The 15,100-nt window shown below is 38.1% G+C and overlaps 1 protein-coding gene across 3 annotated transcripts in view; it reads left to right on the top strand.

Annotated features, from left to right (window-relative positions):
* The window catches only part of ORC3 (origin recognition complex subunit 3), a 51,094-nt gene extending 38,250 nt beyond the window's left edge, over positions 1-12,844 (top strand). For 2 of the 3 annotated variants that reach the window (XM_010244213.3, XM_088901201.1), the window contains 3 exons: positions 11,034-11,161; positions 11,295-11,471; positions 12,234-12,844. In XM_010244213.3, the coding sequence (XP_010242515.1) occupies positions 11,034-11,161; positions 11,295-11,471; positions 12,234-12,339 (411 nt within the window). In that variant the 3' untranslated portion in view covers positions 12,340-12,844. Of the gene's footprint in view, positions 1-11,033; positions 11,175-11,294; positions 11,472-12,233 lie in introns of those variants that run through there. The other variant, XM_088901202.1, reaches the window with a different exon arrangement.
* Positions 12,845-15,100: the final 2,256 nt, after the last annotated feature.

The following is a 15,100-nucleotide window of genomic DNA, read 5'->3' as shown; positions in this document are numbered from 1 at the left end:
CTTCTCAGCCCTGGTTTCTTATGGGAGCTGAGATATTAGATCTGAGAGGTGGAGATACAGAGCAAGAGGAAAGAGTGGAGAGAAAAAAATCTGACAGCTGCATGCCTCTAGTGCTCTGATACCATGCCAATATGATTCAAACTTTAGAAACCTGAGAAAGAATAGGGAGAGAGGAGTAGGTTGTTAGACAGTGTATGCCCTTAGCTCCAATCAGAATGATGTACATTATGACATTTAATGTAAATGAATAAAGTACATATTTGATTCATGTTGTTATGGTGTGTTTCTATGTAATACCCTTAAACTGGACACATATGAGATTCGTGTTAGTTTTGAATCTTCACAGCCGTTGGATAAATCTGGGGAGATTTACCTTGCCAAGTTTGACACTGATGTGCCGCCAAGGCAGGCCATCTATTCCTGACTTTATCCAAGATGCCTTAGATCTTTTCTTTCGGGAGTAGGAGTCAACATCCAGTATGAAGAATTCTCCCTTCTATGCAAGGGAAGGGGATTCCAGTTACTAGCCGAGCAAGGGCATCTGATCTTAAGACGAGGCTTTTCAAAAGGGCATGGCAGTGACTATAGCTGGGAACTTCTCACAAGGCAAAAAGTTGGATGCTACACTTCTTCTTTCCCTTCCTCTAGCCGGCAAGAGAGCTTGATTATCTAATAGCAGGTGCTACTGGGGCTTCGAGATGGTATGTGGACAGCAGATGCTACTAGGGAAAGAGGAGGTCGACCCAATTCTCCTCGTTTGTATCCCTGCCCTCGTAAGGCCAAGCGAAGATGTCAAGACTCAACACCTGAGAAATTGTTCACGTTCCTCATTCGAGCTTTCTTGACCCATTTTCCATTTTGTTGTCCATAGGTTTTTGACATATTCTCTGAAGTCTTGAAGGCTGTAGGGAAATGGATTTTCTAGAAATTTTGGGAGTCAGAAGGCAGTAACCAAGACATGACAGCAGCATTTTCTCTACACCAAGTCTTATAGTTAGGTTCTTCCTCCTTAGGTTCCTTGATTTTTCAAATATATCCCAAAAGTTCTCAGAAGATGATGAACATCATGGTTGAAATCAACCACTCCCTGTAGTTATATTCATGAAGCTTCACATTGGTGATTTGAGGGCTGGATAGGTTGGGATTTTCTATGTTTGTTGTGGTCTCTCCTGACCTATAATATCTGAAAGTCACTTCCCCTATGCCTGAAGACATTTTGAGTCTTGAAAACAAAGAAACTTGCAGCTGATCAATTTTGAAAGTAATCTGGGGCTGAAATCCTTTCAATTCTGTTTTCTAGTGAAGTTTCTCTCACTTGACAGCCACATACCTCTTTTAACTAATCTCCTGATCTGTTCTTCTCAGTCCAAAATCTAGATCTGATATTAAATCAGATCTCTCTAGTAGCTGAGTGGCTACTGACAGAAAAATAAACCCTAGTAGGGCATAACTCATTCAACTTAGGTCTCTCCTTGGTTCCTACACCCAAGGAAGAACCTTAGAGTCTGGTTTTCATAACTTATGATCAGATCTAGGGCTTCTGGATGGTGCAAATCAAAAAGGACAAACAAAAGACAGGTCTGAGAATAGGAAGAAGCAGGATTAAATTAGATTCTCTAGTTGATTTCAGTGCTCTGATACCGTGTATACAAACCTGTGAAGGAAGAAAAAGAAGAAACAGGAGAAAGAGAAGAACCCATATGTGCCTCATTAGGTGGCAACAAGAACAAAAACATATGACCCAATAACATAGGCTAACATATAAAGAGAAAAATAAAAAGACTAACATATAGTCAGCCAGCCCACTATATTTTATTTATAACACTTGAAAAACTTGTTCTGGGAATAAAATTTTGTTTTTGGAAGACCTCTGGGTTGGTAGTTTTGTACCCAAAATGGGAGTAGTCAAGGCTAGGGGGAGTTTTCAGAAATGAAGAGGACAACATAATATCTTTGTATTTCGGTCCAATTGGTATAGGGGACTCCTTAAGGGCTGAAATCCTTGTGGTAGTTAAAGGGGTGCAACTAGCAAGAGAAGTAAACATTGAAGGATTAGTCAATGAAGGGGATACGAAGGTGGTGGGCTGGCTAAGGATTCTGGAGGCTGTAGTGTGGCTATAGAGGGATGAAATTAAGAAGCTCAAATGGTTAAACAGCAACATGTCCATACAGGCTCAGCGGGTTCTGTAGAGAGACTGGGCCGAATGGGCCCTAATATTTGTTTTATGTTTAAGTAGTTTTCTATCTGTTGTATGAGTTAATGGGCCTGTTGATCTCTTTTTAATTTCTTTTAAGTTCTTGCTTTGCTGGCTGCCCACTTAAAGGGCAGACTTGTAATTAGCATAATTTATTAAGATTAATAGAAGATTAGTGAAGGGAGAGAGAAACCCATCGAACTCTCTTCTCCTTTCTCTTCTTCTATTCTAACTGTAACCTTCTTTTCTCTCTCACTTTTCTTATTTTTTATCAGTTTTGTATCAAATTTGAAGGACAGATTCACATCTTGGTATCATAGCAGTTCTTCCTCTTTTCTTTTTCTCTTTTTTTTTTTTCCCCATACACCCTTCGATTAGAAGAGTGTATGGAGAGATAAGTTGTTGATCAATCAGAGGACTATTTGCCTAGTTGGTAGAGGGTTTGGAGAGTTAGAATCTGGCTGAAAATTGCTAGGAAATGAAGCTGTAATTTTTTTGCCTAAAACCCTAGCTGACTATAGAAATTTCAAGTTACAGGTTAAGGAGAAGGATTGGGTGTGGTGCTTAGGGCTTGGGAGGTGTAGTTTGATCCCCAGAAGTGTGCGGTTGAGATTTGAAGAAGGTTGGGAAGCTCTGGTAGCCGGGTGCAGTGAAACCCGTGTTTGAATCTCCGGGTACTGTATTGACCTCAGTTATGTCTGTAAAGACTAAACAACTAGTTTTTTTGATTTTCGTTTGATCAATGGAGCAATCTGGAAGTGAAATGAAGAAGATGCCGATATCTGGGGTTGGTCCAGTTGATTCCTTTTTGATTGGTGTGACCACAATTAAATTAGATGGAACCAATTATCTAGCCTAGGCACAATCCATACGGGTTTATGTTTGTAGTAGAGGTAAATTAAGGTATTTCACAGGTAGTAATGTGAAACCTGTAGAGACAGACCCTGCATATGAGAAATGGATGCATGGGAACTACATGGTGATTAGGTGGTTAGTCAACTCTATGCAGCCTCATATAAGTCAGCATTACCTCTAGATGACCTCAACCAAGGAGATTTGGGATAGTGTTACAGAAACATATTCACTGAAGTTAAATGTTGCAAGAGCCTATAAGTTGAAGAGTGATGTGAACAATCTAAGACAGGGGGAGAAGAGTTTAGCGGTTTATTAATCCATGTTGAAGTCACTATGGCATGAAATTGATGTTACGGAGATAGTTGTATGGGAGAGTACTAAAGATGCAGAGACATTTAGAAAACTGGTGGAACGAAACAGGGTGTTTGAGTTTCTCACAAGACTCAACCCTGAGTTCAACATTACCAGGTAGAACATCCTGGCTAAAGATGAGGTCATTCTTGCCCAAGCATATGCCATGGTAATTAGTGAAGAGAGTATGTGACAAGTATAGTTACAAGGACCACCTACAGAACACTTTCCACATGCCGGATAAAGTTGAAGGGGCTGATTGAGAAGAAGGAAGTAATATGTGAATACTGCAAGAAGTCGAAGCATACTAAGGACACTTGTTGGAAACTTCATCCAGATCTTCTCTTGGACAAGTTTTGGAACAACAACAATAACAACTTTAAGAAGAATGGTCAGACTGGGAAGCCTAAGAATGCTAATGTTGCCACAGTACCTGAGGGTAGAAACAAGGAAAGTGAAGAAAGATCAGCTATGGAGTAGTTGGCAACAGTAAAGGCAGAGTTTGAAAAGTATGGGAGGCTACTTAATCACCCGGAGACCATTGTTTCAGCATCCAACCCTTTAGGCAACACCTCATCATCCGCATTTTCTCACTCAAGTACTCGTGCTTCTGCAAATCATGCTACAATTTCAGGTAATCATAAAATCCCTTGGATTATTGACTCTGGTGCAGCATACTATATGACTAGTTTGTCTAACCTCTTTTGTTCATATAAGCTCCTCTCTGGTAGAGAGAATATATCCCTTGCTGATGGGTCTCTTACTACCATCTCTGGCAAAGGAGATATCAAGGCCTCTGACACACTTGTTTTATCTTCTGTTCTTCATGTCCCCAAGCTTAACACCAAACTTTTATCTGTTAGTAGCTTGAATAAATCCATGAACTGTAGCATAACCTTTTTTCCTACCCATTTTTTTTTTTCAGGAACTAAAATCTAAGGGGACAATTGGGAATGGCCATGAGGTGAATGGAATATACTTGCTGGACACACTTGATAAGAGTCTTGGACCACTTAATGGAGTTGCTTTGGAGTATGTTTTGTTAGAGTCTATTGATAGTCATGTTATGTCATTTACCTTTTCTTCCCTTGAGTTATTTGTTTCCTGATATGTTTAAGGGAGTGTCTTTATCGAGTTTTCATTGTGAGTCTTGTGAACTTGCAAAGCATTGTAGACATTCTTATTCAATAAGCAATAAAAGATCTATTTCTCCTTTTCATATTGTGCACTTTGATGTGTGGGGGCCATATCATTGCCTACTATAGGGGGTTACAAGTATTTTATCCTCTTTATGGATGATTATTCTCGCTATACTTGGATTTATCTCATGAGATCCCGGGATGAAGTATCAATTATTGTGCAAAAATTTCATGAACTTATCCTTACCCAGTTTAACACCTGGACCAAAATATTCCGATTTCATAATGCTAATGACTATTTTGAGAAGAACCTCTCATCCTCCTTTTAGACATTTGGGGTTATTCATCAAAGTTCTTGTTCCTACACTCTGCAACAGAATGGAGTAGCAGAAAGGAAGAACCGCCATGTGGTTGAGGTTGCTAAATGCCTCCTTTTTGCATCTCATGTTCCTATTAAATTTTGGGGGGATGCTATCCTTACTGCCACTGTTTTGATTAATCATATGCCTTCCTGGGTTCTTGGTTTCGAGACCCAATTTAGCCTTCTCTTTCTAGATGAAGATCTCTTTTCTCTTTCTCTCTGAGTTTTTGGGTGCCTCTGCTATGTACATGTTCATAATCATTATAAATACAAATTTGAGCCTAAGGCACATAAGTGCATTTTTCTAGGATATGCCTCCACATAGAAGGGATATTGCTGTTTTGATCCGGTTTGTAGCACCCGCTTTGTCTCTAGGGATGTCACTTTTGCTGAGTCTATTCCTTTCTTTGGTACTCCTCCTGAGGGGGCACATTCTGAGAAACCATTTGCTATGTCTCCAGTTGTTCCTCTTCTAGTTGCTTTTGAGTCTTCTGTTGAGTCATCTTCTTCTGTTGCCTCTCCTTCCATTGTGTCTACCTCACATGTTCCTGGTCCCCCTCCTCCCCCAGCTCATCCACCTATATTTTCCTCACATCCTGTTCTCCAAAGGTGGTACCAAAGACAAAGATTTAGGCATGGGCAAGTTGTTTCCATTCCTTCATCAAAGCCTCTTGCACCTCCCATCACTACTGAGGTAACAGGTCAACCTTCCTCTAACTCACCTGCTACCTTCCCAGACCTTGACCTTCCTATTGCCCTTCGCAAAGGCAAGCGGAAGTGTACAACACATTGTATCTCTAAACATTTGTCCTACAACTTTCTATCCCTTATTATTCTTTTATTGCCTTTGTTTCTACCCATGTGATTCCCAGGTTTGTACTAGAAGCCTTGTCCAAACCTGAATGGAGGGATGCTATTATGACTGAGCTAGATGCTTTGCATAAGAACCATACCTGGGATATTGTGGATTTGCTTGAAGGGAAGGAACTAGTGGATTGTAAATGGGTATTCACCATCAAATATCATTCTGATGACACTATTGAGAGGTTTAAGGCTCGATTGGTTGCTAAGGGTTACACTCAGATGCATGGTATTGATTACTTTGAGACTTTTGCTCTTGTGGCTAAAATGACTTCAGTTCGAATTTTGTTGTCTCTAGCTACTACTTTTCTGATTGTTTATATTGATGACATTGTGGTTACGAGTAATGACACCCAGGAAGTGATTAAGCTCGAAAGATTTCTTAACATTGAATTTGAGATAAAAGATTTGGGGGATCTTAGATACTTCTTGGGAATTGAAGTTGCTAGATCTAAGGATGGTATCTTCATTTCTCAACGCAAGTATGTTCTTGATCTCCTTGCAGGTACTGGTGAATTTAGTGCCAAACCAACTTCCACCCATATAGACCTAAACCATAAGCTTTCTACTACTAATGGTGAACTATTGATTGATAGGGGAGTGTTCTAGAGACTTCTCGGGAAGTTGTTATATCTCTGCATAACTCGGCCATATATTTCCTATGCAGTAAGTGTTATTAGTCAGTTTATGCATTCTCCTAGAGATACACATTTAGCAGCTGGAGAGAGTTTTGTGTTACTTGAAAGGCACTCCAGGGAAAGGTATTCTGTTTGCCAAGCATGGACACATGAAGCTAGAGGCATACGCTGATGCTGATTGGGCCAGATGTATTTGTTAAAATTAGTTTATTTTATGTTTTAGTTATTATTTTCTATCTTGTTAGGGTCTGTTTGTTTGGTTTAAATTCTTTTTTTATTCTCTGTTATTGTACTTCACTTACATCAGGGGCATAAGGGTCTTTTCCCCTTTTAATTTAGACGCCCTATAAATATCAATAAATGCTGGCGCCGCCAACACTATTCCATTGTTGCCAATCTCTCTTCTTCTCTTCTTTCTTCTTCTTCTTCTTCTCTTCTTCTTCTCTTCTCTTCTCTCTTATTTTCAATTGGCTTTATTGTCAAGATGGTATCAGAGCAAGGTTATTGACTGTGAGAGCAGATCGATCAAGTTTCTTTCTTCTTCAACTTGCTGAATTTGGACGGAACAGAGAACTGAATCTGGGTTGGTCGAATCTGATTTGCGACTGGTACAGCCCTATTTTTTTCTTTCTCTTCTTTCCTTGGTTGTGTACCAATAGAAAAAAACAAATGAATCTGAACTACTGAATGCCGTCAGACCCTTGTGAGGTTTATACCTCTTCTGTTTTGGATCGTGTGATCCTGTACCTGTGAAAAGGTGACTGTAGGTCATTGATGACTTGTTTTCTCTATTTTTTGGCTTGATTTCATGTGTAAGGATCTCTCTTAAGGATCAATGCTTGTAGACCTTCTGGAAAATTAGTAGTCTGGGACTGTTAACCTATACAGGTTTGAAAATAAGTTTGACCATACCTTTTTTTTTTCTGGAAACTGGTGCTGTTCTTGTGCCTAGATTAAGTCCAAAACTGAAGTGTGTGTGGACTGGTCACTTGTGTGTGGAGCAATTTTTTCTGATATAAGGATCCTAAGTTGAGAGTTTAGACTAAAATTCTGTTTTTACCATGTCTTTTGAGAATTCTGCTACTTCAGGGGTTTCAAGAAGTCAAAATGGAGTGAGTGGGGGGCTTAATCTGGGCTTTATCCTTTTTTATCTTTTATGTTCTTTGCTATAATGGGCCTTAATCTGGGCTTTATTCTTTCTTATGTTATGTCTTTTTAATTTTCTGCCCAACTAGGGGCTTCTCTGTAAATTACTAAAGTTTAACTTAATGAAATAGAATTAAGGGAGTAAGAGAAGAGATTATGTTCGGAAATCTCTCTCTGAACCCAAGTTGCCGCTACCTTCTTCTTCTTCTTCTCTCCTCTTGAACTCTGATTTTTGCTACTTTCTTTTGAATTTTTGCAACTTTCTAAACAGTCCTTTCTTCTCAAAAGGTTGTTTTTCTTCTTGGTATCAGAGCAGGCTCGTTTTTCCTTTTATTTCACCTTTTTTTTTCCATACACGGTGTGTATGGAGAACTGAATCGTATGGATAGTTAAAGAAACCTATTAAGCTCGGTTTTTAGTGGTTTCTGGAGAGAAGGGGACTGGTTTTGTCGTCCTCTTGACAGATTCAAGTGTACTGCCCGAAACCCTAATTTTTTGGAGAAATCTGATTATGGGCCCCACGGGGAGTTTGACTTGGGCGCTCGGTGACTGAAGGCCTTCTCATTCTTCTTCTTGAAGATCGAATCAAGTGGATTGGTGTTTTGTGAAGTCTACAAGGAGCGGCTGAGTTTTCTCTATTTCTCCCAGCTTTCGGGTGTGACGCAGGTTACTGGTACGGCTGCATAGAGGTTGGCTCACAACACAGTTTTTGTTCTGTCTTCATTTGTTGTTATTCGAAGTTGTTTGAAGTCATTTTTGAAGTATTTAAGAAGATGAACTCCTCAGACTTTGAAAACAAGCATGTTGCTAAATCCTGACAGGTTCCGGGAGCCTCTGTAGACTCTCTACTGGCTGTGACCACAGTCAAGCTGGATGGAACTAATTATCTGGCTTGGTCACAATCAGTAAAGATTCATATTTGTAGTAGAGGCAAATGGGGTTTTATCTCCGGGAGCAAAAAGGCTCCTCCAGAAGATGATCCATCATATGAAAGGTGGATGCAAGAAAATTATACTGTTATTAGATGGCTTGTGAACTCAATGCAACCACAGATTAGTCAGCACTATTTGTGGATGAATTCAACAAAGGAAATTTGGGATAGTGTTGTTGAAACCTATTCCCAAAAATTAAATGTGGCCAGGGTTTACAAGTTGAGAAGTGATGTGAAGAATTTGAGACAGGGGGAGAAACTATTAGTTGTATACTTCTCAACACTGAAGTCTTTATTGGCAAGAAATAGATTTGATAGAAGCTATAGCCTGGGACACCATTAATGATGCTGAGACCTACAGAAAACTGGTTGAGAGAAACAGGGTGTCTGAGTTCTTGACAAGGCTAAATCCAGAGTCCGACATTACAAAGAAAAATATTTTATCCAAGGATAGTGTCTCACTGTCTCAAGCATATGCCTTGGTAAGTAGTGAAGAAAGCAGAAGACTTGTCTAGGTCCAAGGGGTTGGTCTAAATGATCACTTTGCTAATATGGGAGTGAAACCCAAGGGGGTTGCAGGGACTCCAAGTAGCTCAGGGAAGAAAGGGATTATCTGTGAGTACTGTAAAAAGCCAAAACACACTAAAGACAAGTGCTGGAAATTGCATCCTGAGCTCCTACCACTTCGGTTTCAGAAGAAGTCTGATAATATAAAGGCAGGGAGTGCCAATGTTGCTGCTAGTCCAGATAGTGACAGATACCAAACTGAAGAGATGACGGCTAGTGAGCAGTTTGCAGCTATGAAGGCAAAATATGAGAAGTTTGGGAGGATGATCAGTCACCTAGAGGGTGTGACCTCTTCTTCCAACCCTCCAGGAAATTCAACCTCTTCTGCATTTGCTCATTCAGGTATACGGGCTTCTACCAATCATGCAACCATTTCAGGTAATCGTAGGATCCCTTGGATTATTGATTCTAGTGCTTTTGATCATATGACCAGCCTTTCTACTTTGTTTATTTCATATGATTTACTTCCTGGACGTGACAAAATCACCTTAGCGGATGGCTCTCTTGCCTCTATCTCCGGCAAGGGAACCATCAAGGCTACAGACTCCTTGGTTCTTCCTTTTGCTCTTCATGTACCCAGATTAAATACAAACTCGTTATCTGTAAGTAGCCTAACTAAGTCATTAAACTGTTGTGTAACCTTCTTCCCTTCCTATTGTGTTTTTTAGGATCTGGAGTCTCAGAAGGTGATTGGGAGTGGCCGTGAGGCGAATGGAATATATCTTCTGGATACTCTTGGATAGTGCCATGAACAACCTGGAAAAACTGATTTTGGGTCTACATCTACAGAGTCCATCAGTCAAGTCATGTTATGTCATTTTCGTTTGGGTCATCTTTCTTTTTCTGCATTAAGTCATTTATTCCCAGAACTGTTTAAAGGAATTAGTTTGTCTAGTCTTCATTGTGAGTCTTGTGAACTATCAAAACATGGTAGAAATAGTTATCCATAAAAGATCTTCTCCTTTTAATATTGTGCACTCTGATGTGTGGGGGCCTTACCACTTACCTTCTATGGGTGGCTACAAAAATTTTATCTTGTTCATTGATGACTTTTCTTGGTTTACTTGGATATTTTTGATGAAGTCCCGTGATTAAGTTCCCAGACTTGTGAGGCAATTCCATGAATTTGTCCTAAACCAGTTTGATACCAGAATTAAAATTTTCAGATCCGACAATGCAAATTTTGAGAAAAACCTGTCCTGCTATCTCATTGATTTAGGGGTTAATCATCAAAGCTCTTGTGTTAGGACTCCAGAACAGAATGGAGTTGCTGAAAGAAAAAATAGACATTGTTGAAGTTGCAAGAAGTATTCTATTTGCCTCACATGTCCCTGCAAAATTTTAGGGTGATGTTCTCACTACTACCTACCTTATAAACCGTATGCCATCCAGGGTTTTAGGGTTTAAGTCTCCCTTTAGTCTTCTTCATTCAGACAAGGATCTTTTTCCTATTCCTCTTCGTGTCTTTGGCTGCAATTGTTATGTACATATCCGAAGTGTCCAGAGACATAAATTTGAACCAAAAGCCCACAAGTGTATCTTCCTTGGTTATTCCCCCACATAGAAGGGTTACTGTTGTAATTATCTTCAAAGGTATCTTCAAAGGTCAGCTAGTGATCTAGCTGATACTTTAGCCAGGCAAGATATTGATGGGGTCAGTTATATTGGGCAGAGTTGTAATTATCTTGTATTTTCTGTTATTTCATCAGAGAGGTGGCAGCTTGCATCTCTCTTTGGGATGCTTGTACTGTCGTATAAATCTCTTTGACTCATTTTAATAAAATTTCTCTGCAGTTACCTATAAAATAAAATATTGTAAACAAAAGTATGTTTTCCCACTAGTAAAAAGAAAAAAAGATTTTATGGTTGTTCTGTGATGTACTTGGAATATGGCCCTGACCTCTACAATTTTGTAGTTATTACTGTATCTGAAAAGTTTGGTTATCAAGTCCTAATAGCTCTGCATTTCAAACATCTAAACTTCTGTAGGCTCTGATTGGAGATCCAAGAAGAACGGTTCAAGTTGATCTTCTGAAGTCCCACAACTTTCTCCAATGTAGTTGTTGCAGCAGGAGTGGGAATGTCCTCTTACCATCAATGCACGATACCTCTATTATGTAATTTTTTCTGGTTCTTGTTGTAGAAACTATATTGAAGCGGACCATGCAATGACAAATTTCTCCAAGGATGATCATGATGGTCCTTTTGTCATACTTCATACAATTCTTAGAATGGACTCTGTCATTTCAGGTATACTTTGGCTCAAGAGCATGGTGATCTTATTAACCTTCATGACTGGTTCCAATCTTTTAAAGAAATTCTTCTTGGGCCAAGTACCAAAGGAAAACATAAGATGAAGCAATCACCTCTAAGTAAGAAAAGAAAAGATAGAGATGAACCACATGACATTAGTGAGGCTTCAATTCAGTATCCTGTGTTTTTTTCTTTTTTTTTTTTGGTGTTGGCATTTTGTTAATATGTTTCCAGCCAATTTTCTGCTTGTTAGTAGTACTGCACGTTCATATTGTTCATTTGAACAGGTGCATATATAATAGGTGTTTGGTATGCTCATGAAATGTTGTGTGACAACTTGCAAATTCTAATTATTTGGTGGCCTTATGGTGGATTAAAGTCAGTTCCATTATATTAACCATGAATATTATGTTTCAGTGCATCTAAGTAGCTTTAGGACACTAGTTTGCTAAATGATCGGAAAAAAAAATAAGTATAGCTTTTATTTTCTCTTCTCTTTACACTTTCATGCCACTGATACAATGGGTAGAACTCAAGATTTAAAATGTATGTTTTTGATGGTCATGCCAATTACTCACATGACCTCAAGTAGGAAAATTTTTGTAGTTGGGGCAGTTAATGGTAATTGTATTATTTATGGGATTTTTTGTGGGATTCAGAGTCTAAATGGTAGAAAGGGAATGGCAAAAGAAGGATTTTGGGGAGAGAGAGAGAGAGAGGTGGAAAGTGAGAAACACTGAGTCAGAGGAGAGACTAGTAATTTTATTAAGCAATTGAGGAGAAAGAGAAGCTATATATGTTCTTGGACATGTAAGCAGTTCAAGGTCCATTGCTCCTGCTCTTAACTAGATGGTCTTGTGGAAAAATATTTATTTTTTTAGCAGCACATTCTGGTAGGTGGAACTCGAAACTTGTCCTTAACCTAGTTTTCTTCAGAGCACGGTTCTGCAGGGCAGTAACAGAACTCCAGATTACGGGGCTGCTTCGAATGCCAAGCAAGAGACGTCCTGATTATGTTCAGAGGGTTGCCTTTGGACTATAACAAGTGAAAGCATTTTCAAGAGGGTTGCCTTTGGAATATAACTTTTATTCATGTTCAATGTGGACAGGGTGTGTAGGCATCGGAGGTAGCCAAAAAGTTCGTTTGCTGAATGGATGTCGCTTATAAAAGATAATATACACAGGTTAAAGATCTTCCATGTTCTAAGAGAATGATCTGCCATCAGATTATCGTGGCTTTGAAGGATTTCCACAAATCATATAATGATCAAGTTGCACAAAATGATCTCTATGATTGTATCCACCACTTGATAATCCTGAGATCACCAAGTGAAAAATCTATTTGGCTAGACGGTTGTCATTCCAATGAGAAGACTATTGGATTATCTAATATGTAAAAGTTTTCTGATTTGTTCTTTTACAGTTGAACTAGTCTGTTGAATTCTTTTTCTATTTATTTATTTATTTGAACAAATTTATTCAATTAGTGTTTTTGTATGATTTTCTATCCTTGAAAATAAATTGGTTGATAGTCTTTTGTTTTTGTATATTAACATGTCCAGAAACTGAGTGGTGGAAATGAGAATGCTTAGATGGAAAGTGGTAAAACTTGAAAGAATAGGGTTAGAAATGAAGTCATATGAAGGAACCCGCTAGTTACTCCAATAGGTGATAAAATGAGGTGTATTGAGATGGTTTGGTTACATGCATAGAAAACCATCTACAACACCTGATAGAAAAAGTGATCTATTGTTATTTAAAGGGGTTAGCATAGTTAGGGGCAGACAAAAAGAACTTGGGTGGAAGTAATAAGAAATGATTTAATCACCCAATGATAGGTATGACACTGAACAAAGGGAGTAGTGAAATAGGATTCATGTATCTAACCCCATTTGGTAGGGAGAAGTCTTAGATGATGATTGATGTATGCCATCATACGGTTTTGAAATTATGCAGATTGGGGACTCGATTGATTTATTATCACTTGCAGTTCACACCAAGTCATTTGATTTACCTAGTCCCATTACTATTTCAATGGTGGCTCTGCACTATGTTTTAAAATATCAACAATGTTGGGCGTATCATATCCATTTCCATAGAGGCCAACACGTGACATGGGTTTAATGGATTAATGCCCATTCATTCCACACACGCTGTCAGTGTTCATATCGTGGTATATCCAACTTGTATGCATGTCAATACAGACAAATATGGGTCCATACAAAACACATGCTAGCGGAATGATTTATATTTGCTGGTTAACTTTTTTAATCACTTCCATGTCCAAGCTTTTCATCTTCATCCTAGATGCTTGTAGGGGAGTCTATCTGCCAAAACACTTGTGATCTTGTATAGAAAAGGAAGAAAATCAATGCAATTGGAATTAGAAAGGAGGATTTTTTTTTTCATTTTATTTAATCCCTTAATATTCAATAGATGTACATGTTTTGGTGTTTGAAATACAAGAATATATTGATATTTTGTTGGATCTGTGTTTTTGCCATGGTTTTTAAAAACAAATCGGTGACCGAACCGGTCAGGGGTCCATTACCGGTTCAAACGGTCCGACCGTTTGACCTGAACGGTCGGCTCGTTCTGACAAAAAAAATTAAAAAATTTAAAAAAATTGGAAAATGGTCAAAACCGTTCGAACGGTTAACCAACCGGTTCAGTAGTTTGCTGACCAAAATCAACAGTTTTAAGGGAAAAAGCGGTTTTGGAGGAAAACGGAACCGGTCAGGTGAACGGTTCCCGGTTTTTCCGTCCGACCATCCGGTCTGGTCCGGTTTTGAAAACAGTGGTTTTTGCTTGTATTAACAGATCTATGGATTTTTCCCCAAAAATCGGTAAAATCCAAAAATCCTAAGAATAACTTATTCAAATGGTTTTGATGGTAGGAAAGAATGATCAATCAAATCCATTGATCCATCAACAATTTATGTAAAAAAAAGAATTTCTAATAGTTTACAAAAGTAAAAATAATAGAAACAGAATAATTATTTAGTAAATAAAATTTATGAATTGCATAATATATATATATATATATATATATCTTGGAAATTCTAATAGATTTGATATATTTTTTAATTAAGATGATATATTTTATAAATTATTAATTAATAGATTGTTTAAAATAAGTAATAATATATTTATTATTTATGAAAATAAAAGTATTGTTTATAAAATCTACTAAATTTATGTTATAGTTTTAAGAAATTATATAGCCATTAGCCAGCGTATTAAGAACTTAAGATAAAGTTGACTTAATTTTCACTAATATATATAAGTAAAAGTAACATATAGAATAGTTCCTTTAATAATAGTTGATGATTTGTGATTAGACTTTGTGTTTATGGATCTTCTACATTCTCATGGGCAAGGTTCTAAATATCAATACAGGCTGATACACCGGTAGGGTGTATAGGTGCTTTTTTTATGTTTTATTTATTTTTTTCAAAATCGGTTTAGAGGGGTCGGTTTAAGTTCCGACTACCCTCTGAACCATGGCCTGACCCAATACACTCCCTGTAAGGGCATATCAAGAAGGCCCCAATACGATACATATCAGCCGATATGGGCCCATACGTAATGATATTTTGAACTTTGCTCATGGATCTAATAAGACTTATTTAATCTAATATCCAAAAACAACTGAGAAATGTTTCAAACCTAGATCCACTGCTTTTAATGTGTGTGGGATCCAATGAGAGCTTCTTAATGTTTTAATGTGTTTCGAATCTTTCCACTATCCATGTTTACAAAGTATAACATGTATTCATTTCCTACCTTACCAACATCCTTTG

This window comes from Nelumbo nucifera, chromosome 3 (assembly GCF_055504915.1).
Source record: "Nelumbo nucifera cultivar China Antique chromosome 3, China Antique-T2T, whole genome shotgun sequence".
Classification (NCBI taxonomy): Eukaryota; Viridiplantae; Streptophyta; class Magnoliopsida; order Proteales; family Nelumbonaceae; genus Nelumbo; species Nelumbo nucifera.
The sequence above is the reverse complement of the archived record's forward strand: the minus strand, read 5'-3'. Positions and strand labels throughout refer to the sequence as shown.